The sequence below is a fragment of the Lichenostomus cassidix genome, unplaced genomic scaffold (genome assembly GCF_008360975.1).
Source record: "Lichenostomus cassidix isolate B80296 unplaced genomic scaffold, HeHo_3.0 HiC_scaffold_33, whole genome shotgun sequence".
In the NCBI taxonomy this organism is placed as follows: Eukaryota; Metazoa; Chordata; class Aves; order Passeriformes; family Meliphagidae; genus Lichenostomus; species Lichenostomus cassidix.
The window spans coordinates 4,089,046-4,116,664 of record NW_028147632.1 but is presented as its reverse complement, the minus strand read 5'-3'; the positions used below and the strand labels follow the sequence as shown (position 1 = coordinate 4,116,664).

At 32.0% G+C, this 27,619-nt stretch overlaps 2 protein-coding genes, 1 long non-coding RNA gene and 1 other non-coding gene across 4 annotated transcripts in view; 1 reads left to right on the top strand and 3 right to left on the bottom strand.

Moving 5' to 3' along the window:
- LOC146421610 (uncharacterized) overlaps positions 1-3,308 on the top strand; it is a 5,407-nt gene extending 2,099 nt beyond the window's left edge. The window contains exons 3-4 of the mRNA XM_085047176.1: positions 432-551; positions 1,823-3,308. Of these exons, the coding sequence (XP_084903302.1) occupies positions 432-551; positions 1,823-3,303 (1,601 nt within the window). The 3' untranslated portion in view covers positions 3,304-3,308. The remainder of the gene's footprint in view (positions 1-431; positions 552-1,822) is intronic.
- Positions 3,309-4,873: 1,565 nt separating this feature from the next.
- Positions 4,874-4,955, bottom strand: TRNAL-AAG (transfer RNA leucine (anticodon AAG)). Its single transcript has one exon. It is a non-coding gene; the product is annotated as a tRNA-Leu (tRNA).
- Positions 4,956-6,942: 1,987 nt separating this feature from the next.
- LOC146421608 (uncharacterized) lies at positions 6,943-15,973 on the bottom strand. Its single transcript, XM_085047174.1, has 11 exons — positions 15,959-15,973; positions 15,286-15,306; positions 14,546-14,566; positions 13,372-13,704; positions 11,484-11,660; positions 10,651-10,671; positions 10,533-10,553; positions 9,738-9,758; positions 8,991-9,011; positions 8,891-8,911; positions 6,943-7,534 (listed from the first exon to the last, which is right to left on the bottom strand). Exons 4-11 carry the CDS (start codon positions 13,685-13,687, stop codon positions 7,014-7,016), a joined length of 1,119 nt encoding a protein of 372 aa, XP_084903300.1. The 5' UTR covers positions 13,688-13,704; positions 14,546-14,566; positions 15,286-15,306; positions 15,959-15,973; the 3' UTR covers positions 6,943-7,013.
- A 932-nt stretch (positions 15,974-16,905) lies between these two features.
- LOC146421607 (uncharacterized) lies at positions 16,906-22,875 on the bottom strand. Its single transcript, XR_014848654.1, has 9 exons — positions 22,854-22,875; positions 21,712-21,732; positions 20,639-20,659; positions 19,960-19,980; positions 19,790-19,810; positions 19,107-19,127; positions 18,916-18,936; positions 18,243-18,263; positions 16,906-16,930 (listed from the first exon to the last, which is right to left on the bottom strand). It is a non-coding gene; the product is annotated as an uncharacterized LOC146421607 (long non-coding RNA).
- Between the last annotated feature and the right edge of the window lie 4,744 nt (positions 22,876-27,619).

Sequence of the window (27,619 nt, the reverse complement as noted above, 5' to 3'; positions counted from 1 at the left end):
TCCAAATTTCCCCAAATTCCCCAAATCCCCAAATTCTCCCCAAATTCCCCAAATTTTTCCCAAAATCCCCAAATTTCCATCCAAATTCTCCCCAAATTCTCCCCAAATTCTCCCCAAATTCCCCAAATTTCCCCAAAACCCCCAAATTCCCCAAATTCTCCCAAAATCCCCAAATCCCAAATTCTTCCCAAATCCCCCAAATCTCCCAAATTCTCACCCCAAATTTCCCAATTCTCCCAAAATTTCCCCAAATTTTGCATCCCAAATTTCCCCAAATTCCCCAAATTCTCCCCAAATTCCCCAAATTCTCCCAAAATCCCCAAATTCTCCCAAAATCTCCCCAAAAATCCTCCTATTCCCCCCAAAATCCCCCCAAATCTTCTCTCCCACCCCAAATCCCCCATTTTTGGGGGTTTTTTCCCTCCCCCCAGGGCTCCCGGCCGAGGTGTGGGGCGGCCCGTGCTGGGACGAGGAGGAGGAGGAGGAGGATGAAGATCTCGCTCGACCTCTGCTGCGCCTCTGGGGGGCGCTGGGGGGCTCGGGGGGCTCCGGTGAGGGGCTGGGGGGGAACTGGGGGGACTGGGATGGGGGACTGGGGGAACTGGGATGGGGAACTGGGGGAACTGGTGTGGGTTGGGGGTGAAGGAAACCCTTTTTGGGGTGATTTAGTGGCTTTTTTGGGGTGATTCGATCCTTTTTTTGGGTGGTTTGGCCCCTTTTTGGGGTGATTTAGCCCCTTTTTGGGGTGGTTCAGTGCTTTTTGGGGTGATTTAGCGCCTTTTTTGGGGGCGAATCAGCCTCTTTTTGGGGCGATTCGATCCTTTTTGGGGTGATTTAGCCCTTTTTGGGGTCGTTTGGCACCTTTTTGGGGTGATTTAGCCCCTTTTTGGGGTGGTTCAGCCCCTTTTTGGGCATCTCAGCCCCTTTTTGGGGGTGATTCATCCCTTTTTGGGGTGGTTTGGCACCTTTCTGGGGTGATTCAGTGCCTTTTTGGGGGGTGATTCTGCCTCTTTTTGGGGTGATTCAGCCTCTTTTTGGGGTGATTCAGTGCTTTTTTGGGATGATTTCATCCCTTTTTGGGGTGATTTAGCCCCTTTTTTGGGTGATTCAGTGCCTTTTTTGGACACCTCAACCCCTTTTTGGGGTGGTTCAGCCATTTCCTCTAATTTTTCCCTTCTCCCCCTTTTCCCCCACTTTTTCCCTTTCCCCGCTTTCCTCCCGTTTTTTTTCACTTTTCCCCCCCTTTTCCCCCATTTTTCCCCTTTTCCCCCAATGTTTCCCTCATTTTCCTCCATTTTTCCCCCCTTTCCCCCCAATTTTGCCCCCTTTTCCTCCCATTTTTTCCTCTTTCCCCATTTCCCTTTTCCCCAATTTTTCCCCCAATTTTCCCTTCCCCTTTTCTCTATTTTTCCTTTCCCTTTCCCCATTTTTCCTTTTCCCCATTTTTCCCCCTTTCCTCCAATTTTTCCCTTTCCTCCAATTTTCCCCTTCCCCCAATTTTCCCCCTTCTCCAATTTTCCCTTTTCCCCAATTTTTCTAATTTTTCCCCATTTTCCCCAATTTTCCCCCAATTTTCCCCTTTCCCCAATTTATCCCCTGTCCCCAATTTTTCCCCAATTTTCCCCTTTTCCCCAATTTTTCCCTTTTCTTTCCCATTTTCCCCAATTTTTCCCTTTTCCCCATTTTCCCCAATTTTTCCCCCAATTTCCCAATTTTTCCCCTTTTCCCAATTTTTTCCCTTTTCTCCCCATTTCCATTTTTTCCCCCAATTCAATTTCCCCATTTCCTCCCAAGTCCCCCAATTTCCCCTTCCCTCCCCCAGACGACAACTGGCCGAGCACCGCCGAGCGCGACCTCAGCCCTGAGCCCTGGGAGGACCCCGAGGAGCCCCGCGGGACCCCCAGCCGGGACCCCCCCGAGCCTCCCCGCCCCACCTGCCACCTGTGCGGCAAGAGCTTCACCTCGGGCTCGTCCCTCGCTCGCCACCTGCGCGGCCACCGCGGCGGCTCGCCGTTCGCCTGTTTCCGCTGCCGCAGCTCGTTCCCGTGCGGCGCGGCGCTGCGGGAGCACCTGAGCGTCCCCTGCCAGCCGCGGCCGCACAAGTGTCGCGATTGTCCCAAGCGCTTCGCCTCGTCGCGCTCGCTGCAGAAGCACCGCCGGGTGCACCTGGACGGCGAGCTGCGCTGTCCGGAGTGCGGCAAGACCCTCACCTCCAAGGCGTCGCTGGTCATCCACCGGCGGATCCACACCGGCGAGCGGCCGTTCGCCTGCCCCGACTGCGGCAAGAGCTTCATGGCCACCAAGTCGCTCAGCAAGCACCGCCAGGCGCAGCACGTCCTCGGAGGGTTCATCTGCGGCGATTGCGGCAAAACGCTCTCCTCGCAGCCGGCGCTGGTCATCCACCGGCGGATCCACACCGGCGAGAGACCCTACGAGTGTCCCGACTGCGGCAAAGGCTTCATGGCCACCAAGTCGCTCAGCAAGCACCGCAAGATCCACCGCAAAACCCACCGCGGCGGGCAGGGAGAGCCGTGCCGGGAGTGCGGGGACAGCGCGGGGACAGCGCGGTGCCACCACCGCCGCGGGGGGGCTGGCGACAGCGCGGGGGGCTCGGTGGCTAAGGACAGCCCCGAGGGTGTCCCCGTGGGTCACCCGCGGTCCTTCAAGGCCATCCCAGAGGGTGTCCGGGTGGCTAAGGACATCCTCGAGGGTGTCCCGGGAGGTCACCCGCTGTCCCTCAAGGCCACCCCTGAAGGTGTCCCGGTGGCTCCGCTGCCACCCCATAAGGACATCCCCGAAGGTGTCCCGGGAGGTCACCCGCTGTCCCTCAAAGCCACCCCAGCCGGTGTCCCGGTGGCTCCCCCGCTGTCCCTCCAGGCCATCCCCTCCGGTGTCCCGGTGGCTCCCCCGCTGTCCTTGAAAGCCATCCCCTCCGGTGTCCCGGTGGCTCTCCCTCGACCCCCGAAGGACACCCCCGAGGATGTCCCTGTCGCGCCCCCGGCCGCCCCTCGCTCGTCCCGCTGCTCCCGCCCCGCCTGCCCCGACTGCGGCAAGGCGTTCCGGGACGGAGCGGCGCTGCGGCGGCACCGCAGGATCCACACCGGCGAGAAGCCGTTCGGCTGCAGCGAGTGCGGGAAGCGCTTCGGCTCCAGCTCCAGCCTGGTCATCCACCGGCGGAGCCACACCGGGGAGAGACCTTACCCCTGCTCCCGCTGCGCCAAGAGCTTCGTGTCGCGCTCGGCGCTCATGAAACACCTCCGGACTCACCTGCGCAAGGAGCTGCTGGAGGCGCAGCGAGCCTGAGCTGCCCGGGACATTCCTGGAGCATTCCCGGGACATTCCTGGAGCATTCCCGGGACACTCCTGGAGCATTCCCGGGACATTCCTGGAGCCTTCCCGGGACATTCCTGGAGCATTCCCCGGACGTTCCCTGGTATTCCCGGGTCATTCCCGGGGTATTTCCGGGGTATTCTCTGGTATTCCCGGGGTATTCCCGATGTTCCCGGGCCATTCACGGGGCAATCCCGAGCCATTCCCTGGTCATTCCCGGTATTCCTGGTATTCTCGGGTCATTCCCAGGTCATTCCCAGGTCATTCCCTGGGATTCCCGGGGTATTCCCGGGACATTCCCGGGTCATTCCCAGGGTGTTCTCGGGTCATTCCCTGGTATTCCCGGGTCATTCCCGGTATTCCAGGGACATTCTCGGGTCAATTCCGGGGTATTCCCGGGTCATTCCCTGGGATTCCCGGGGTATTCCGGTATTCCCGGGCCATTCCCGGACACTCCCAGGTCATTCCCGGGTCACTCCCGGGGCTCCCGGGTGACGCCCAGAGCAGCATTTTGGGTGCCAATCGATGGGATTTGGTTGTTCGGTTCTAGCATTGATGGACAAATTTTGGGTGCTCAGCTCAGGGATTAAGGGAATTTGAGTGTCCACCCCAGAAATCGATGGGATTTGAGTGTCCAGCTCAGGGATTGATGGACAAATTTTGGGTCCCCAGCTCGGGAATTAAAGGAATTTAGGTGTCCAGCTCGGGAATTAAAGTAATTTAGGTGTCCAGCTCGGGGATTTATGAACAAATTTTGGCTGCCCAGCTCGGGAATTAAGGGAATTTGAGTGTCCATCCTAGAGATTAATGGAATTTTTGCGTCCCAAATTCCCAGACTGGGATTCTCCTGTACACCCAACTCCCCTTTAAGAGCCTAAAAATCCTATTTTTCAGCTCCTCACCACCAAAACCATTCCAGATCCCGAAGTGGAGGAACTGGGAGGTCTCTGACCCCCCAAGGGTTAATCATGTTTTTAGGGACACAATTTATCCCAAACCCCAGTTTGCTTCCCCAAAATGCTCCCAAATGAGGTGAAATAAAGCGGATTTGGGATCTTTGGGAGTGCTGGGTCGTGATTTGATGGCTCGGGGTTGGGGTGGAGATGGGGAGATGATCTCCCCTTCCCCAGGAATTCACCCCGGGGGGCTCCAGGGGTGGGGAGGGTGGGATTTGGGGTGAAATTCCCAAATTTGGCGAATCCTGATTCCCAAAAATGAGCAGGGAATTCACCCCGGGGGGGGTGGGAAGTGGGATTTGGGGTGAAATTCCCAAATTTGGCGAATCCTGATTCCCAAAAATGAGCAGGGAATTCATCCCGGGAGGCTCCAGGGGTGGGGAGGGTGGATTTGGGGTGAAATTCCCCCATTTTGGTGAATCCCGAATCCCAAAAAAGAGCGGGGAATTCACCCCGGGGGATTCCAGGGGCTCGGAGGGTGGGATTTGGGGTGAAATTCCCAAATCCGGTGAATCCAAAATCCCAAAAACGAGCGGGGAGGCTCCTCCAGATGTGGCTCCCCAATCCAGCTGCGCCCAAAACGGCAGTGGCAGCGGTGGGATTCGAACCCACGCCCCCGCAGGGACTGGAGCCTTAATCCAGCGCCTTAGACCGCTCGGCCACGCTACCCCGGCGGCGGCGAGGAGGAACCCCGAAATGGAACCCAAAATTTGGGAATTCGGGAAAATTCATCAACTGGGGAGGATAAAGGGGGTGGGAAGGGAAATCCCCCCAGTCCTCTTCAGATCCTTTTTTTGGGTGTTTTTTGGGGTCGCGCCCAGCCCGGGGCTGCCGGAGAGGAATTAATTAACGGAATTAATTAACGGAATTAAGGGAATTCGCCCCAAATCCAGCAGAACCGGGTGGTGCCCGAGGTGCTCTCACACCCCTCGATGGGGGAAAAGGGGAAAAAAAGAATTCCCGGTGCTTTTCCCGGTGCTTTTCCCTGTCCCGGTCCCATTCCCACTCCCTTCCCGCTTTTCCTGCTTCCCCACCCCAAACCCGGCGGTGGAAAAATCGGGAAAAATCCTTTTAATGGTTTTTTTTCCCAGCGGGAAAATCTTCTCCTGCAGCACAAAAATGAGGGGAAAGGGAGGAAAAGCCTGGAATGGCTCAGGGGACGTCCCAGTCTCATTCCAGAACATTCCCAGAACATTCCCAGAACATTTTCAGAACATTCCCATCCCATTCCAGAACATTCCCATCCCATTCCCATCTCATTCCCCCTTCTTTCCAGAACATTCCCATCCCATTCCCATCCCATTTGCCCTCATTCCCATCCCATTCCTCCTTTCCAGAACATTCCCATCCCATTCTGTCTCATTCCCACAACATTCCCATCCCAGTTTCATTCCCAGAACATTCCCAGTTCATTCCAGTCTCATTCCCATCCCAGTTTAATTCCCAGAACATTCCCAGAATATTCCCAGTTCATTCCATTCCCATCCCATCCCATTCCCATTCCATTCCCATCCCATTCCCCTCATTCCCAGCTCATTCCCATTCCCATTCCCATCCCATTCCCCTCATTCCCAGCTCATTCCCATTCCCATTCCCATTCCCATTCCCATTCCCAGTTCATTCCCATCCCATTCCCATCCCATTCCCAGTTCATTCCCATTCCCATTCCCAGTTCATTCCCAGTTCATTCCCATTCCCATCCCATTCCCATTCCCATTCCCATTCCCATTCCCATTCCCATTCCCAGTTCATTCCCAGTTCATTCCCATTCCATTCTCATTCCCATTCCCATTCCCATTCCCATTCCCATTCCCATTCCCATTCCCAGTTCATTCCCATTCCCATTCCCAGTTCATTCCCATTCCCATTCCCATTCCCAGCTCATTCCCACCCCACTGTCCATCCCGCTGCCCATCGCTGACCGGCCAGAGGACAGAGGACAGAGGACAGAGGACATTGTCCCCTCCTGCCCCTCCAGCCACCTCCCTGGGCAGAATTCCAGGAATTTCCAGAATTCCCAGAATTTCCAGAATTCCCGGAATTTCCAGAATTCCCGGAATTCTGGGGTGGATGGATGAGGGGTTGGGAGCTCAGCTCCCCCAGAACCAGGACCAGGACCAGAACCAGGACCAGAACAGGACCAGGACCAGAACAGGACCAGGACCAGGACCAGGACCAGGACCAGAACAGGACCAGGATGTGCTGCCCGGACATTCCAGGAATCCCAGGGAATCGCCGGACAGTGGAGATGACCTCCAGCTCCAGCCAGAACCAGGGCTGGACACAATCCCTGGGATCAGTGGAGGGAATTCCAGGGAATTGCCGGACAATGGAGATGACCCCCTGGAGATCTCTCCCAGCTCCAGCCAGAACCAGGGCTGGACACTGTCCAGTGGAGGATCCTGGAGGGAATTCCATCCTCACTGGACAATGGAAATCTCGCCCAGCTCCAGCCAGAACCACGGCCGGACAGTGTCCAGTGGAGGATCCTGGGGTCAGTGGTGGGAATTCCATCCTCACTGGACGATGGAGATGATGGAATGCCAGGGAATCACTGGACAATGGAATTCCATCCTCACTGGACAAAGGCGATCTCGCCCAGCTCCAGCCAGAACCACGGCCGGACAGTGTCCAGTGAAGGGTCCTGGGGTCACTGGACAATGGCGATCTCTCCCAGCTCCAGCCAGAACCACGGCCGCACACTGTCCAGTGGAGGATTCCAGGGAATCACTGGACGATGGCGATCTCGCCCAGCTCCAGCCAGAACCACGGCCGGACGCTCTCCCCGCCGAAGTCGGCGGCCGGGAAGGCAAACAGCGGCGTGGGGCTGCGACTGTCCCCGTCGAAAAACGCCACTCGGCCACCATCGTAGTCCAGAGCCACGCGGAGCTGCCGCGGCACCCTGGGCAGGCCGAGCGGCGTGGGCGGGCTAGTGAGCGCCCGGGCCAGGTTGCCCCAGCGCTGCAGCGCCCACACGCCGTCCCCGGGGCCGAAGGCCGCGGCCGGACCCTGGCGCGGCACGGCCGCCCGGCTGACCCCCACGGCGCAGAAGGGAGCTTCGGCCACCTCCACCGTCCACGTGTGGCGACCCGAGCGGAAGGCGGGCTTGCCCAGGACGCAGGGCGAGCAGGTGAAGCGGTCAGCCGTGGCCGGAGGGTCGGGCAGGCCGTAGGTCCAGCGGGTGCTGCGCTGGTCAGCCGAGAGCAGCAGGCGAGGGTGGGAGGTGACAGGGTCAAAGGTGACCCGGGCTGGGAGGGGACATGGGGAATGATGGGAAATAAAGGGGAAATAAAGGGGAAATGATGGGAAATGATGGGAAATGATGGGAAATGATGGGGAAATGATGGGAAATAAAGGGGAAATGATGGGAAATGATGGGGAAATGATGGGAAATGATGGGAAATGATGGGAAATGATGGGAAATGATGGGGAATGATGGGGAAATGATGGGAAATGATGGGAAATGATGGGGAAATGATGGGAAATGATGGGAAATGATGGGAAATAAAGGGGAAATAAAGGGGAAATGATGGGAAATGATGGGAAATGATGGGGAAATGATGGGAAATGATGGGAAATGATGGGGAAGTGATGGGAAATGATGGGAAATAATGGGAAATGATGGGAAATAAAGGGGAAATAAAGGGGAAATGATGGGAAAATGATGGGAAATGATGGGGAAATGATGGGAAATGATGGGAAATGATGGGAAATAATGGGGAAATAATGGGAAATAATGGGAAATGATGGGAAATGATGGGAAATGATGGGAAATGATGGAAATAATGGGAAATAAAGGGGAAATGATGGGAAATGATGGAAATGATGGGAAATGATGGGAAATGATGGGGAAATGATGGGAAATGATGGGAAATGATGGGGAAATGATGGGAAATGATGGGAAATAATGGGGGAAAAGTGGGAAAATGAAATAAAGGGGAATGGAAATGATAAAAATGGGAAATGAAAATAATGAGATAAATGAAATAATGAAATAATGAAATGAAAAAAGGGAAATGAGGGGAAAAGGAGAGGGAAATGGGGGAAATAAAGAAGAGGAAAAAGGGGGAAATGGGGAAAAGGAATGATGGAAAAGGAGGGAAAAGGGGAAAATGGGGGAAGAAAGGATAGGGGAAAAGGTGGAAAGGAAATGAGGGAAAATGGGGAAATGGGGGGAAAATGGGAAAAATGGGGTGGAAAAGTTGAAAATGAAATTGGGGGAAAAAAGGGGAAAAAGGAGAAGGAAACAGGAAAGGGAAATGGGCAAAGGGGGGGAAAGGGGAGAAGGAAAAGAGGAAAAAAAGGGAAAAAAAAGAGGAAAAATGGGAGAAAAAGGGAAAAAAAGGGGAGAAAAAGGAGGAAAAAAGAGGAAAAATGGGATTAAAAAAAGAGGAAAAATGGGATTAAAAAAAGAGGAAAAATGGGATAAAAAAAGAGGAAAAATGGCATAAAAAAAGGGAAAAATGGGATTAAAAAAAGGGAAAAAGGGGGAAAAAAGAAGGGAAAAGGGGATAAAAATGGGATAAAAAAAGGGAAAAATGGGATAAAATCAGGTGAAACCAAATCCTGAGTTTTCCATTTTCCACAATTCCCACCAAACTCACCAACTTGTTCTTCATCTTTCCCTAAAATCACAGAATTATTGAAGAGATTTTTTGGGGAAAAGCTCTGAAAATTGGGAAAAAAGGGAAGGAAAACACTCACTGTGCTCCTCGAGGCACCACCCTGGAATCAGCAAAAATGGGAAAATAATTAATGATCAATTAAAAAAAAAAGTTAAATGAGTAAATAAAGGAAAATAATAAATAAAAATAATAAATGAAAATCAAGATGGAACAGAAATGATGGAAATAAATTGGGAAAAAATGAAATTAAACAGGAGATTGAAAATAAATAAATGTGAAAAAATGGGAATTGAAGGTGGGAAAATAATAATGAATTTTTAGAAAAAGTGAAATGAATACATAAATGAAAATAATAAAAAAATCAAAATGGAACAGAAATGATGGAAATAAATCAGAAAAAAAATGAAATTAAACAGTAGAATGAAAATAAATAAATGTGAAGAAATGGGAATTGAAGGTGGGAAAATAATTAATAATGAATTTTTAAAAAGTTAAATCAATAAGTAAATAAAAATAAGAAATAAAAATTAAAATGGAACTAAAATAATGAAAATAAATCAGAAAAAAATGGAAATGAAACGATGAAACGAACATAAATATATAAATAAATAAGCAAAACAAAAAACCAAAATAAAAGCGAAAATAAAAAAAAAAATTAAAAAAAAAAAACCCAAAAATAAAATAAATCAATAAATAAAAAACCAAAATAATAAAACGAGATTAGAGAGGTAAAATGGAATAAAAGGAAATTATCCAATGGAGGAAAATAAAAGAAAATAAAGATAATAAAAAGGATTTAAAGAGAATCCAAGGACAGGAAACTCACAGATTCTTATTCGAGATTCCTCTGGAAGGAGAAAAGGAAATGAAAATTGCAGAAATTAGGGATGAAAATGGTGGTTTAGTTAATTAATTGATTATAATAACTTAATCAATTAATTAACTAAATCACCATTTTTATATCTGTTACGATTATATTCAATTATTTATTAAATTAATAGTTATTATTTGTTAAAATGAATTTGGTTTTATTATTTATTACTGAATATTTATTAAAATTATGCTAATTCATGATTATAATATAGTTTTATTGTTATAAATTCATAGATTACTGAAAACTATTATTTTATCAGGTTTTAATATTTTATTTTATTTTATTGTTAAATTTTGTATTAAGATTATATTGAATTGTTATTAGAAAATTATGTTATAAAACTATAAATTATTATTATGTTATTGTATCATTGTTATATTATTATAATATTATTATTATATTATTATATTGTTGTTACATTTTTATTATATTTTATTATTTTTACAATATTATTATATTATATTATATTATTCTATTTTATTGTCATATTTTGTATTATTGTATTATCATATTATAAATTATACATTATTCCATTATATTATTATTAAATTCCTGATTAAAATTACATTAAGTTATTTAATTAATATAATTAACTAATGCAATAAATTACATTAATGAAAAATTAAATAATATTATTTTATATTAATATAAATATAAATAATTAATTGAAATTATTAATATAAATAATAATTAATTGAAAAAACCCAATAATTAATGAAAAAATTCAATAATTTCTCCATCACTCACCCAGCTCTGCGTTCAGCTCCTCTGAAAAGCAGAAAAAAAAGGAAAATTTCCATGGAAATTCCAGAAAATTCCAGAAAATTCCCAGAAATTCCCATTTCAGGAAGAATTCCAAACTCACCGATTTTTCTGTCTCTTTGCTCTGTGAGAAAATTGAGAGGTGAGTTAAATTTATTTATTTGTTAAATTTATTTCTTTATTAATAAATAGTTATACATTGATTCTTAATTATTAAAATTTATCAAAAATGTTAATAAAAATAATTTATCTGAATTCTAAAATATTTACAGGTTATTTAAAATATTTGAAATATTAGTTTAATCATTTGGTAAAATAATTTAATCAAACAGTTTAATACATTTAATAAAATAGAGAATTTAATAAAGATAGAGAATTTAATAGAATACAGAATTTCGTCAAATAATAAAATACATAATAAGTAATAAATGTAATAATAATTAGTTAAAATAGAAAATTAAATTCAATTCGATAATTTAGTTAAATAACTAAAAAAATTAATTTAATACATCTAATAAAAGAGAGAATTTAATTAAATAATGGAATAAAATAGATAATAAGTAACAAAATTAATAATAATTAACTGAAAGAGATAATTAAATGAAATTCAATAATTTAGTAAAATAACTTAATAAAAGATTTTAATAAATTTAATAGAATAGAGAATTTAATCAAATAATAAAGTAGATAGTAAGTAATAAATTCAATAATAATTTATTAAAATAGATAAATTTGATTCAATAATTTAGTAAAATAACTAAATAAAATAATTCAATAAATCTAATAAAATAGAGAATTTAATCAAATAATATAATAAAATAGAGAATAAATAATTATAATAAAATAACGATGATAAAAACATTACAGTAAAACAAAATTTAATTAAAATAAATTTTAAAAAATGCTAATAAATTATAAATTTTGACTTTTGCTCACCTAGAGCCTCGCTGAGCTCCGCTGGGAGAGGAAAAACCCAAAACTCCTCAATTTCATGTGCTTTGAGATCAGAATTTGCCCAAATTCCCCCAATTGACGGGAATTTTACGCACCAATCCTGACGTCTCGATCCCCTGGGGAAAAATGGGGAAAATTCCAAATTATCCCCGAAAAATCCTGGCGGGATATCCGGGATGGGAGTGGGAAGCAAAATCCCGAATTTGGAGTGAAAAATCCCGAATTTGGAATGGAAAATCCCAAATTTTGAATGAAAATCTCAAATTGTTGAATGAAAAATCCCAAATTTTTGAATGGAAATCCCAAATTTGGAATGAAAAATCCTGAATTTTGGATCAAAATCCCAAATTTTGGATCAAAATCTCAAATTGTGAATGAAAAATCCCAAATTTTGAATGATAAAGCCCAAATTTGGAATGGAAAATCCCGAATTTGGAATGAAAAATCCCCAACTTTGGATCAAAATTCCAAATTTCGAACCAAAATCTCAAATTGTTGAATAAAAAATTCCAAATTTTGAATGAAAAATCCCAAATTTTGAACCAAAATCTCAAATTTTGAATGAAAAATCCCAAATTTTGGATCAAAATTCCAAATTTCGAACCAAAATCTCAAATTTGGAATGAAAAATCCCAAATTTTTGAACGAAAAATCCCAAATTTGGAATGAAAAATCCCAAATTTTTGAATGAAAAATCCCGAATTTGGAATGAAAAATCCCGAATTTGGAATGGAAAATCCCAAATTTGGAAGGAAAATCCCACATTTTGAATGGAAAATCTCAAATTTTGAATCAAAATCCCAAATTTTGAAAGAGAAATCCCAAATTTTGAATCAAAATCTCAAATTGTGAATGAAAAATTACAAATCGTGAATGAAAAATTCCAAATTGTGAATGAAAAATTCCAAATTTTGAATGGAAAATCTCAAGGTTTTAATTAAAATCCCAAATTTTGAATGATAAATCCCAAATTTTGAACCAAAATCTCAAATTGTCAATGAAAAATTCCAAATTTGGAATGAAAATCCCAAATTTTGGATCAAAATCTCAGATTGTGAATGAAAAATTCCAAATTGTGAATCAAAATCTCAAATTGTGAATGAAAAATCCCAAATTTTGAATGGAAAATCCCAAATTTTGAATGGAAAATCTCAAATTTTGAATCAAAATCTCAAATTGTTGAATGAAAAATTCCAAATTTTGAATGGAAAATCTCAAGTTTTTAATTAAAATCCCAAATTTTGAATGAAAATCTCAAATTTTGAATCAAAATCCCAAATTGTGAATGAAAAATCCCAAATTTTGAATGAAAATCCCAAATTTTGAATCAAAATCCCAAATTTGGAATGAAAAATCCCAAATTTTGAGTCAAAATCTCAAATTGTTGAATGAAAAATTCCAAATTTTGAATGGAAAATCTCAAGTTTTTAATTAAAATCCCAAATTTTGAATGATAAATTCCAAATTTCGAATCAAAATCTCAAATTTTGAATCAAAATCTCAAATTGTGAATGAAAAATTCCAAATTGTGAATGAAAAATTCCAAATTTTGAACCAAAATCTCAAATTGTTGAATGAAAAATTCCAAAATTTGGAATGAAAATCCCAAATTTTGAACCAAAACCTCAAATTGTGAATGAAAAGATTCCAATATATAACAATATAATTGAATGGAATTTAATTTAATAATAAAATAATTCAATTCCATTTAATCATAAAATAATTTCATCCAATGGAATCTGATAATAAAAAAATTGAAATTTTTCATTTCATGGAATAAAAGAATTTCTTTGCGTGAAATTCAATTCTTTCAGCAGGAAAATTGGGGAGAAAAAATGGGAATTTTGGGGCTGGAAAAGGAAAAACTCACTGAGTTCTTCTGTTTCCTTTTCCTTTTCCTCTTTTTCTTCCTCTTCTTCCTCTTCCTTTTCCCATTTTTCCTTTTCCTCTTCTTCCTCCTCTATTTCCTCTTCCTCTTCCTCCTCTTCTTCCTCTTTTTCTTCCTCTTTTTCTTCTTCTTTTTCTTTTTCTTCTTTTTCTTTTTCTTTTTCTTTTTCTTTTTCTTTTTCTTTTTCTTTTTCTTTTTCTTCCTCTTTTTCTTCTTCTTTTTCTTTTTCTTTTTCTTCCTCTTTTTCTTCCTCTTCCTCTTCCTCTTCTTCCTCTTCTTCCTCCTCTTCCTCTTCCATTTCCTCAGGAAGTTGAGCTGAAAAAAAAAAAATCGAATTAAAAAAATAAAAACCGAAGGAATTCAGAAATTCCAAATTCGAAATCCACGAAGGTCGGAATGACAAAAAAAAAAAAAAAAAAAAAAGGAAAAATTGAAAATAAGAAACGAAAATTGGAATAAAATAGAAAAATGGGAAAGAAGATGTTAAAAATACGAAGTGGAAAAAATGGGGAATTGATGGATTTATATCAAAATGATACGAAAATATAAAAATAACATTAAAAATTATATATAATTTTGAAATAAAGTAACATATAAATTATGTTATAAACGTTTTTTTAGAAATTGAAGTGAAATCTGTAAATGTAACAATTAAAAAAAAAAGATTTTAAGAAATTTATATGTAATTTTTAAAGGAAATAATGTGGAAAATGTGTGGAAAATGTTATTTTTTTAGAAATTGAAGCCAAATCCGTAAATTTGACAATTTTAAAAAAAAATAGGGAAATAGAGAAATGTAAATAAGATATGAAAATCTAGAAGAAGATAAGGAAATTGTAAAAAAAATATATTTATGTAAAAAGAATGAAAAATATAAAAATAAAATATTCAGAAATTATATGGAATTGAAAAGTAAAATTCCACATAAAATATGTTATAAATATGTTATTTTTAGAAATGAAAGGGAAATCCGTAATTTTGACAATTAAAAAATATAGAAATAAAATATTAAAATCGTACAGATAATTTTAAAATGAAATAAGACATAAAATGTGTTATAAAAATATCTAATTTTTGGAAATTCAAGCGAAATCCGTAAAGATGAGAATTAAAAAATATAAAAATGTATTTTGGGAATTGAAGAAAAATCTCTCACCGAGTTCCTCCCTCAGCTTTCCTAAAACAAAAAAGGAAAATAAAATTATTTGGAATCCATTGATTTTATTAGCTAATTTATTAAATTATTATTACATTTATTGATTATTTCTTAGCAGTTTTATTAAATTGTTTCATGAAATTATTCTATTAAATTATTTTACTAAATTATCTCTTTCATTAAATTTATTAGATTGTTTGATTAAATTATTTGAATAAATTATTTGATTAAATTATTTGAATAAATTTTTGATTCAATTATTTGATTAAATTTTCTCTTTTATTAAATTTATCCAATTATTTGATTAAAATATTTGATTAAATTATTTTATTCAATTATTTGATTAAATTTTCTCTTTTATTAAATTTATCCAATTATTTGATTAAAATATTTGATTAAATTATTTTATTCAATTATTTGATTAAATTTTCTCTTTTATTAAATTTATTCAATTATTTGATTAAATTATTTGAATAAATTTTTGATTAAATTATTGGATTAAATTTTCTCTTTTATCAAATTTATTCAATTATTTGATTAAAATATTTGATTAAATTATTTTATTATATTATTTGATTAAATTATCTCTTTTATTAAATTCATTCAATTATTTGATGAAAATATTCGATTAAATTATTTTATTCAATTATTTGATTAAATTTTCTCTTTTATTAAATTCATTCAATTATTTGATGAAAATATTCGATTAAATTATTTTTACCAAATGTCACAAAACTTACTGATCACAGAGTCTTGTTCTCCTGAAAAGAATAAAAAAAAGGAATTAAAAATGAGATAAAAACCTTCATTTCTTGCAATTTTAAAATATAAAATAAAACCTGAAATGAAATTGAAAATGAAATTGAAAAGTTCAAAATAAAACCTAAAATTAAATCAAAAATTAAGTTTAAAAATTCGAAATAAAACCTAAAATGAAATCGAAAATGAAATTTGAAAATTCAAAATAAAACCTGAAATGAAATTGAAAATGAAATTTGAAAATTCAAAATAAAACCTAAAATTAAATCAAAAATTAAGTTAAAAAATTCAAAATAAAACCTGAAATTCAATGGAAAATGAAATTTAAAAATTCAAAATAAAACCCAATATAAAAACATTTTTTAAAAAATTATTTTATAAAAATAGAACTCCCTCAGCTCCAAAAAACCTCAATTTTTATTTTCCAATCCCAGGATATTCCTGAGAATTCCACAGTTTTGCCACATTTATGATTAATTATGAATTTTTAATAATTTAATTAATAATATTTATTAATTGTTATAATCAAGAAATTATTAATTAATTAATTATTTTCCCCCCAATATTCCCCATTATTACCATATTTTGATCATTTTTTCCCCCAAATCTCCTCTTAATTATCATTTTCTGCACATTAATTAATTGATTAATTACCCAGCAATTCCTTCAGCTGTCCTGGGGGGAAGCAGAGAGAAATTAATTACAATTAATTACAATTAATTACAATTAATTACAATTAATTACAATTAATTACAATTTCTAATTGAATTAAAACGAATAATACCAAATTTATTGATATAATAATAGCAGCAAATTCATTTTAATAGATATTAAATAACATTTATTAATATTATGAAAATATTAATTTTAACAAATTAATTGATTTTTAGTCATTTTAGATTTAGAGATATAAATTGGTTTTGTTGTTGTAGATAAATTACAATAAAATTATTGTAAAGATGATAATTACCTTTAATTATATTAAAAAATATAATTATTTAATTAAATGATAAATTAAATTATTTACCGAATTATTTAATAATGAAACAAAATTATTAAAATTTTAATAATAAATAAAGAGATAAAAGATTTTTTTTTTTAAATTTTTTAATAAAATAGATAAATAAAGGATAAATAGAGATAAAATAAAATAAAATAAAATAAAATAAAATAAAATAAAATAAACGACAAACAGAAACAGAAACAGAAACAGAAATAGAAATAGAAATTGAAATAAATAGAAATAAATAGAAATAATAGAAAGAAATAAAAAAGTGAATTTCTGACTTACTAATTTCAGCTTCATTTTCCCCTGAAAGAATAAAAATAATTATTTGAAATTCAGAAAATCGAAATTTCAAAAATTTGCAATTTAAAAAAATTTATTATTTCAATGTAGAAAATGGAAACATTCTAAAAAAAAAAATTGAAAATTCGAATTGAATTAAACTTAACTACTGAAAAATCCATAATAATAACAATAATAATAATAATAATTAGTAAATAATTACTAAAAAAATTTGTAGGAAATAATTTTCTTTCTGATTTTTTCATCCCAAAATGAAGAATTTTGGGGATTTTAGGGATTTTAGGGATTTTACTCACGAATTTGGGAATCTCGAACCTCTAAATGAACAAAAATAGGAATATTTGTTATTATTATTAATGAACATTAATAGTGATATTTAATAATACTATTAAATATAGTTATTACACAAAATAAATGTATTTTAATATACTAATTATAATAATTTAAATTTTAATTTTAATGTAGTAATGATATTATATAGTAAATAGAATTATAAATAATAATTATAAATATATCAGAATTATTTCAATAAAATCTATTTTCATCTCATTAAATAATCGAATTAATCCAAATTTATTTGAGTTTTTGCAGCTGAACTTCTAAACTTAATGAAAATCCAAACTAAAAAAAACAAAAAAAAAAAAAAAAAAAAAAAAAAAAAAAACAACCAAAAACAAAAACAACCAAAAAACAAAACCACAAACAAACCCAAAAAAAAACCAAAAAAAACAAAAAAAAAAAAAACAAAAAAAAAAAAAAAAAAAAACAAAAACACACCAAAAACAAAACCAAAAACACAACAAAAAAAAACCAAAAAAAAACAAAAAAAAAAAAACAAAAAAAAAAAAAAAAAAAAAAAAAACAACCAAAAACAAAACCACAACAAACAAAAAAAAACAAACAAAAACAAAAAACAAAAAAACAAAAAAAAAAAAAAAAAAAAACAAAAAAACAAAACAAAACAAACCAAAAAAAAACATTTTAATGCAATAATTACAATAATTTTAATTTTAATATAATAATTACATAATAAAAGAATTATAATTATAAATATAATTATTTTAATAAAAAAATTCTAATTTATCTCATTAAATAATCGAATTAATCCACATTTATTTGAGTTTTTGCAGCTGAACTTCTAAATTGAATGAAAATCCAAACTTTTTAATGTAATAATTACAATAATTTTAATTTTAATAGGATGATATTATATAGTAATTATAATTATAATTAATAATTATAAATATATTACAATTCTATCATATTATTTTAACATAATAATTCTATTTTTACCTCATTAAATAATCAAATTAATCCATTTTTATTTGAGTTTTTGCAGTTGAACTTCTAAATTTAATGAAAATCCAAATTTTTTAATGCAATAATTACAATAATTTTAATTTTAATATAATGATATTGTAATAATAAAAAATAATTACACATATATTATAATTACATTATAGAATTTTACTAAAATAATTCTATTTTTATCTCATTAAATAATCGAATTAATCCACATTTATTTGAGTTTTTGCAGTTGAACTTCTAAATTGAATGAAAATCCAAATTTTCCCCTAAAATTGGTGAGATTTTGGTGGAAAAAACCCCAAAAAAGGGAAAATTCCTCACCGAGTTCAGCTTGGAGCTCCTCTGGGGAAAAAAAGGGAAAAAAGAGAGAAAAATGGGAATTTCTGAATTTATTCAAAATGAAATGGAATTATTAAAAATTAAAATGATTTAAGTTATTCAATTAAAAAAAAAAGTTATGTTAAAAGTTAATTAGAAATTAAAATAATGAAATGAGATTTTAAAAATTATTTTAAAAAATTCATTAAAATGAAAGTGATTCAAATTATTAAATTTAAAAAAAATGATGTTAAAAGTTACTTAAAACATAAGTAACTTTTAACATAAAAATTATTAAAATTTAAAATTATTAAAGTTATTGAAAATGTTATAAATTGCTTTTTAAAATTATTAAAAATTAAAATTATTAAAATCAATACAATTTTAAAAATTGTTAAAAATTAATTAAAAATTAAAATAATTAAATGAAATTTTAAAAAATTTTAAAATCATTAACAATTAAAATAATTAGAATAATTAAAAGTTTTCAAGTATTTTCAAATGATTAAAAATTAAAATGATTAAAATTATTGAAAAATTTATAAATTGCGTTTAAAACTATTAAAACTTGAAAAATTGAAATTATTAATTTTTTTAAAAAATTATTTTAAAAATTTATTATTAAAAAAATTATTAAAAATTTTTCATCCTGGAAATTCCAAATTCAGCAACTTACGGAGTTTTTTATTGAAGATTTCTGGGGGAAAAAAATGGGAAAATTGATTATTTTCACAATAAAATCAACAACAATAATAATTAACAATAATAATAAATAATAATAATAATAATTAATAATAATATTAATTCCTCAGTGCCAAATTTTTCCCCAAATTCCCCCAAAAATTCCGATTTTTTGGATCAACTCACCAACATCAGCTGTGAGTTCTCCTGGAAAAAAGGGAAAAAATTGGAATTTTTAGACAAAATTGTCATTTTTTCTTCAACCCCAGAGAGGGAAATTTGGGAAATTTAGGAATTTGGGAATTTTGGGATTTTGGGAAATTTGGGATTTTTGGAAATTTGGGATTTTGGGGATTTTTGGGAATTTGGGAACTTTGGGAAATTTGGGATTTGGGGATTTTTTGGAACTTTGGGAACTTTGGGATTTTTTGGAACTTTGGGAAATTTGGGATTTTGGGAAATTTGGGATTTTGGGAAATTTGGGATTTTTGGAAATTTGGGATTTTGGGATTTTTCGGAACATTGGGAAATTTGGGGTTTTTGGGATTTTTGGGAATTTGGGAAATTTATGATTTTTGGGAACTTTGGGAACTTTGGGGATTTTTGGGATTTTGGGGAATTTTGGGAAATTTGGGAATTTTTGGGAATTTTGGGATTTTTGGGAATTTGGAAATTTTGGGAAATTCGGGAATTTTGGGAATTTTGGGATTTTTGGGATTTTTTTTTGAATTTTGGGAAATTTGGGATTTTGGGAAATTGGGAATTTTGGCATTTTTGGGAAATTTGGGATTTTTAGGAATTTTGGGAATTTTTCTTCCCAAAAACTCACTTTGGGATTTATTTTTGGGGCAAAAATCAGCAAAACTCACCGATTTTGGTGTTTTGTTTGCCTGGAAATGAAGAGAGAAAATCGGAATTTGGGTTATTAATGAATTAATCCTCTAATTAATTAATCATCTAATTAATTTATCTGCTAATTAATTAATCAGCTAATTAATTAATTGTCTAATTAAGGAGGGGAAAGGAGGAGGAAACTCACCGAGCTCCACTGTGAAGATCCCTGGAATAATTAAGGAATTAATTATTTGATTAATTAATTGATTCATTAATGGTTTGATTAATGGATTAATTAACGGTTTAATTAATTAATGGATTAATTAATGAATTAACAATGGATTGATTAATGGATTAATCAAATGTTTAATTAATGGATTATTAATGGTTATTAATGGATTTATTAATGAATTATTAATGGATTATTAGTGGATTATTAGCGGATTAATTACTGGATCGATTAACGGATTAATTAATGGATTGATTATAGGATTGATTAACGGATTAATTAATCGATTATCAATGGATTAATTAATGGATTAATGGATTAATTAATGGATTGATTAATGGATTAATAATTGGATTGATTAATGGATTAATTAATGAATTAATTAATGATTAATTAATGAATTAATTAATGATTAATTAATGGCAATCCCATTAATCCCCGTGGATTCCCAAGGGGAATTTGGGGAATTTTCCCCAAAATTTTGGGAATTTTTTGATTTTTTCCCCCAAATTTTTGGGATTTTTTGGGAATTTTTTGGGATTTTTTTGGGGAATTTTTTGGGATTTTTTGGGGAATTTTTTGGGACTTTTTTGGGGAATTTTTTTGGGAATTTTTTGGGAATTTTTGGGAAATTTTTGGGAATTTTTGGACTCACGGATTGTGGCGTCACACTTGGCTGGAGGGAAAAAAAAAGTGAAATTAGAAGAATTTTGAGGAGAAAATTAATTAACAAATTGGTTAATTGAAAATGAAATGGAAAATCTGAAATTAGGAATAAAAATTGGGATTGAAAAATGGAGATTTGGGAGGAAAAGTAAAGGTGGGAGTGAAATGGAATATTAAATCATAAAAATATAAAAAATTATAAATTTATATTTATATTTAAAATATAATATTAAAATTTACATTTATATTTATATAGAAACAGAAATATTTATATAAATAACATAAAAATTTAATAACAGAAAAAAATAAAATTAAATCTATAAATTAAATCTAAAACCATAATGGAAAAAAATTTCAATAACATAAAAAAATTAAAACTAAATACGTAAATTAAACATAAAACCTTAATAGAAAAAAATATAAAATTATAAAAAATATAAAAATAGAATAGAAAATACGTTAAAAAAATAATATCAATTAAAGTTAATAGAAAAACTGAAATATGAATTAAAACTAAAGGGAGACAAAATAAGATTGGAAATCCGAATGGGAAATTCGAATTAAAATGAAAATTCAAATTCAAATGAAAATTCAAAATCAAATTAAAAATCAAATTAAAAATCAAATTAAAAATCAAATAAAAATCAAATAAAAAATCAAATTAAAAATCAAATAAAAATCAAATAAAAATCAAATAATCAAATTAAAAATCAAATAAAAAATCAAATAAAAATCAAATAAAAAATCAAATAAAAATCAAATAAAAATCAAATAAAAATAAAAAAATCAAATAAAAAATCAAATAAAAATCAAATTAAAAATCAAATAAAAATCAAATTAAAAATAAAATAAAAATCAAATAAAATTAAAAAAATCAAATAAAATCAAATTAAAAATAAAATAAAATAAAATAAAAATAAAAATCAAATTAAAAATCAAATTAAAAATCAAATAAGAAAATTAAAAATAAAATAAACAATCCAATTAAAAATCCAATTAAAAATCCAATTAAAAATCCAATTACAAGCAATAAAATTGGATTTTTCCATCCCCATCACTCACCCAGCTCTGCTCGAAGCTTCCCTGGAAACAGAGAAATAAATCAATTTATTTTTTATTTTAAATAAATGGAAAAATGAATAAATTCTAATGATAAAATAAAGTCCAACTGGTAGAAAAGAGAACCAATTAAATAAAAATTTAAGCGAATTATATTTATCAAATTTAATATATAATTATATTAATATGTTACAATATAAATGGAGCAAAAACTAGAATATGATATAGAAAATTAATAAAAGAATTCAAAATAAATTAAAATAAAATAAAGTGTAATGAAATATAATATAGAATAAAAATTTAATAATATATAATATAATATAATATAATATAATATAATATAATATAATAAATAAAATAAAATAAAATAAAATAAAATAAAATATAATACAATATAATATAATATAATAAACATAATAAAATAAAATAAAATAAAATAAATAAAATAAAATAAAATAAAATATAATATAATATAAAATAATATAATATAATATAATATAATATAATATAATATAATATATCTAAAATATAATATAATATATCTAAAATATAAAATAATATATAACATAAAATATAATATAAAATAAAATAATTTAATATACAACATCTATTATACAATCCATTAAATAAAATTATAATCCATTAAATAAAAATTTAATCCATTTTATTCATTAATATAATCAATTTAATCAATTTACAATCAATTTATAATCAATTCTCATCACCAATATAATCCAAATTCACACCAAGAATGAAAATATATTAAATTTCAAATCCAGAAACGATAAATCCTAATAATTATTAAATCAAATAACTATTAAATTATTAAATTAAATTAATAATAAATTTAATTTAATAATTTAATATTAACAATTAATATTATTATTTATTAAAATTAATTTATTAATTTATTAATTTAATTAATAAATTAAATTAAATTAATAATTATTAAATTAAAATAATTATTAACAAATCGATATTAATTACATTATCATCGATTATCAATTTATTGTTGACATTTAGCTATTAAGTATTAATTTATTGGTTGGTGTTGAAAATGAAACATCAATTTCTTGGTCAATTAAATGAAATGAATCCAATGAAATTAGCAATTAATTAATGAATGAAATGGACATTTCACTCACGGAGCCCAGAGTCTCGTTCAGCTGCGGGAAAAACACCAAAAATCAGAATTTTGGGTCATTTTTTACCCAAATTTCCATCCCCAAAATCCCAAATTTACTGAATTTTCTATAGTTAATTTTATTTCTAATAAATCTCATTTTTAACTTCATTAAACCCAATTTCCATTTTAATTTTATTTCTAATAAATCTCATTTTTAACTTCATTAAACCCAAATTTACTGAATTTTCTATATTTAATTTTATTTCTAATAAATCTCATTTCTAAATTAATGAAATCCAATTTTCATTTCTAATTTTGTTTCTAATAAATCTGATTTTTAACTTCATTAAACCCAAATTTACTGATTTTCCATATTTAATTTTATTTGTAATAAATCACATTTTTAAATCAATTAAACCCAAAATTACTGATTTTCCATATTTAATTTTATTTCCAATAAATTTGATTTTTAACTTCATGAAACCCAAATTTATGGATTTTCCGTATTTAATTTAATTTCTAATAAATCTCAATTTCAACTTCATTCAACCCAAATTTTCTATTTCTAATTTTATTTCTAATAAATCACTAATTAACCTAATCAATCTAACGAATTATTTCTAATAAATCACATTTTTAACTTCATTAAACCCAAATTTACTGATTTTCCCTATTTAATTTTATTTCTAATAAATCACTTATTAATCTAATAAATCTAATAAATTGTTTCTAATAAATCTCATTTCTAAATTAATGAAATCCAATTTTCATTTCTAATTTTGTTTCTAATAAATCTCATTTTTAACTTCATTAAACCCAAATTTACTGATTTTCCATATTTAATTTAATTTCTAATAAATCACATTTTTAACTTCATTTAACCCAAATTTACTGATTTTTCCATTTCTAATTTTATTTCTAATAAATCTCATTTCCAAATGAATTAAACCCAAATTTACTGATTTTCCACATTTAATTTTATTTCTAATTAATCACTTATTAATCTAATAAATCTAACAAATTATTTCTAATAAATCACATTTTGAAATGAATTAATCCAAATTTCCATTTTAATTTTATTTCTAATAAATCTCATTTTTAAATTCATTAAACCCAAATTTACCTCATTTTCCATCTTTATTTTTATTTCTAACAAATCCCTAATTAATCCAATAAACCTAATAAATTATTTCTAATAAATGACATTTTTAACTTCATTAAACCCAAATTTTCCATTTTAATTTTATTTCTAATAAATCTCATTTTTAAATGAATTAAACCCAAATTTACCTCATTTTCTACATTTATTTTTATTTCTAACAAATCCCTAATTAATCCAATAAACCTAATAAATTATTTCTAATAAATCCCATTTCTAAATTCATTAAAAACCAGAATAAAATCCATTTTAAAAGCCCCAAAAAACCCCCAAAAAAGTGATTTTTGTGACAAAAAAGTGAATTTTATCTCCTCACCCAGCAGAGCTGAGAACTTCCCTGTGGGAGGAAAGAAAAAAATTAATTATTTCAGGAAAAAGCAGCAAAATTGACCCAAAAATGAGGATTTTAAACCCAAAAAAATCAAATGAAATTTAAATAAAAAAGCAAAACTCACGATTTTCAGCAGCGAGTTTGGCTGAGGAGGAAAAAAAAGAGAATTTTGGGTTATTTGGGAAGAAAATGTGGAAATTTGGGTTGAAATTTGGGGGAAAAATTGAATTATTTTCAATTTTTTTCCCGTAATGAATAAGGATTATCTGGTAGCTCCAAAATTAGGGAATTTCACCCCAAAAAAAGGAAATTTTATCCCAAAATTAGCAAATTTTACCCCCAAAAAAGAGAATTTCTCCCCAAAATGAGGAAATTTTACCCCAAAACTAGGAAATTTCAACCCCAAAATAGGAAATTTTACCCAAAATTAAGAAATTTTGCCCCAAAAAACCGGAATTTTACCCCAAAATTAGGAAATTTTACCCCCAAAAAAGCGAAATTTCAACTCAAAAGTAAGGAATTTCAACCCAAAATTAGGAAATTTTGCCCCAAAAAATGGGAATTTCACCTTAAATTAGGGAATTTCACCCCAAAAAATTGAAATTTCACCCCAAAAAAAGGAATTTCACCCAAAATTGGGGAATTTCACTCCAAAAAAAGGAAATTTCAACCCCAAAATAGGAACCTTTACCCAAAAATAGGAAATTTTGCCCCAAAAAAAAGGGAATTTTACCCCAAAATTAGGAAACTTTCCCCCAAAATTAGGGATTTCACTCTAAAAAAGGGAAATTTTACCCCAAAATTAGGAATTTCACCCCAGAAAATGGAATTTCAACCCAAAATTAGGAAATTTCAACCCCAAAATAGGAAATTTTACCCCAAAATTAGGAAATTTTACCCCAAAAAACCGAAATTTCAACTCAAAAGTAAGGAATTTCAACCCAAAATTAGGAAATTTTACCCCAAAAAATGGGAATTTCACCTTAAATTAGGAAATTTCACCCCAAAAAATGGAAATTTCACCCCAAAAAGTGGAAATTTCACCCCAAGATTAGGGAATTTTACCCCAAAATGAGGAAATTTACCCCAAAATCAGGAATTTCAACCCAAAATTAGGAATTTCACCCCAAATTGGGGAATTTTATCCCAAAAAAAGGAAATTTCAACCCCAAAATAGGAAACTTTACCCAAAAATAGGAAATTTTACCCAAAAATAGGAAATTTTGCCCCCAAAAAAGGGAATTTTACCCCAAAATTAGGAATTTCACCCCAGAAAATGGAAATTTTACCCCAAAATTAGGAATTTCACCCCAGAAAATGGAATTTCCACCCAAAATTAGGAAATTTCAACCCCAAAATAGGAAATTTTACCCAAAATTAGGAAATTTTACCCCCAAAAAACCGAAATTTCAACTCAAAAATAAGGAATTTCAACCCAAAATTAGGAAATTTTTCCCCCAAATGAGGAAATTTCACCCCAAAATTAGGGAATTTTATCCCAAAATTAGCAAATTTCACCCAAAATTAAGGAATTTCACCCAAAAAAAGGAAATTTCACCCCAAATTAGTTACTCACTGATTTTCCTGTCGCGTTCCTCTGGGAGAAAAATGGAAAAAAATCCAAAAAAAGAGAATTATTAATGAATTCCTTAATTTCTGTGGTGATTCTGAGCAGAAATTGGGATTTTTCACCCCAAAATTGCTCCAAAATTTGGATTTTTTCCACTGAAATCCTCCAGGTTTGACTCACTGAGTTTGGCGTTGGATTCACCTGAAAAATGGAAATTTATTGTGAAATAAATGTAATTTAAAATAATATTAAATAAGTATTAATTTGTTTAAAATAATATTTTAAAAGAATATTTAAAAATGTTAAAAATAATATAAAATAATATTAAAAATAATATTAAATAGTATTAAAATATTTGAAAATATTTGAAAATATTTGAAAATATTTTTAAATATTTTTAAATATTGAAAAATTAAAAAATATTAATAAAATAATATTATTAAAAATAATAACATTTTATGGTAAACACAATATTAAAGAACATTAAATAATTATTAACTCATTTTAAAAAATAGTATTAAAAACAATACAAAGAACAAAATTTTTATACATTTATTACAATAATATATAACATGAAATAAATATTTATTTCTTTTTCATTTTTAAAAAACCCACAGGAATTTCTAAATACAAAAAAAACCTAAATTTTCATTTTAAGGCCAAAAATTCCCATTTTAACCCCAAATTTCAGGGAGAAAATTTCCATTTCAAATCCCCAAAATAGTCGATTTAAGGACAAAATTATCATTTCCAATTCAAATCTTTCATTCTAATTAATTAATCAATTTTATTCTCATTTAATTAATCAATTAATTTCCTTACCCAGGTCGGAAGTCAATTTGCCTGAAATCAAAATAAAAAGGAAAATTCTCATTATTTCCCAAATTATTTTAATTATTTTTCATTTTATTATTTTCTTATTATTCATTGTGCATTTTGAAAATTTTTATTATTTTATTTCATTATTTTAATTTTTATTTTATTTTTTATTTTAAAATGATTTTTACTAATTATTTTATTATGTTTTATTATTTTTTATTAGTATTTTATTTTTTATTATTATTTCGTTTATTATTATTATTTTTCTTTATGATTTTATTATTATTTATTTATGATTTTTCCAGATCCCAAAATCCCAAATTCTTTAGGTTTTGGGATCTCAAATAACCCCAAAACCTCCCAAAATTAATGAGAAATTAATTAATGAGAAATGAATTAATAACAAATTAATTAATGAGAAATTAATTAATGAGAAATGAATTAATGACAAATGAATTAATGAGAAATTAATTAACTAATTAATGAATGAAGTTAATGAGGAAAGGAACTCACTGATCCTCCTCTCTCGATCCTCTGGGGGAGAAATGGAAATTCATTAAAAAGAGGGAAAAAAGGGAAAAAATAAATAAAAATAAATAAAAATAAATGAAAATAAATGAAAATCAATGAAAATCAATAAAAATAAATACAAATAAATACAAATAAATAAAAATAAATTAAATAAATATAAATAAATACTAATAAATACTAATAAATATAAATAAATATAAATAAATACAAATAAACACAAATAAATACAAATAAATAAAAATAAATACAAATAAATACAAATAAATACAAATAAATAAAAAATAAATACAAATAAATACAAATAAATACAAATAAATACAAATAAATACAAATAAAAAAATAAATAGAAATAAACACAAATAAATACAAATAAAT

What these genes read in the sequence shown, in the direction of transcription:
- LOC146421608 (XM_085047174.1), bottom strand. Translation starts at nt 13,687, where the DNA reads ATGGAAGAGGAAGAGGAGGAAGAAGAGGAAGAAGAGGAAGAGGAAGAG. An exon ending in GGAGCTCAGCGAGGCTCTAG is followed by an intron (nt 10,672 to 11,483) that starts GTGAGCAAAAGT and finishes ATTTTCTCACAG; the next exon opens with AGCAAAGAGACAGAAAAATC. An exon ending in GTGGTGCCTCGAGGAGCACA is followed by an intron (nt 8,912 to 8,990) that starts GTGAGTGTTTTC and finishes CTGTGATTTTAG; the next exon opens with GGAAAGATGAAGAACAAGTT.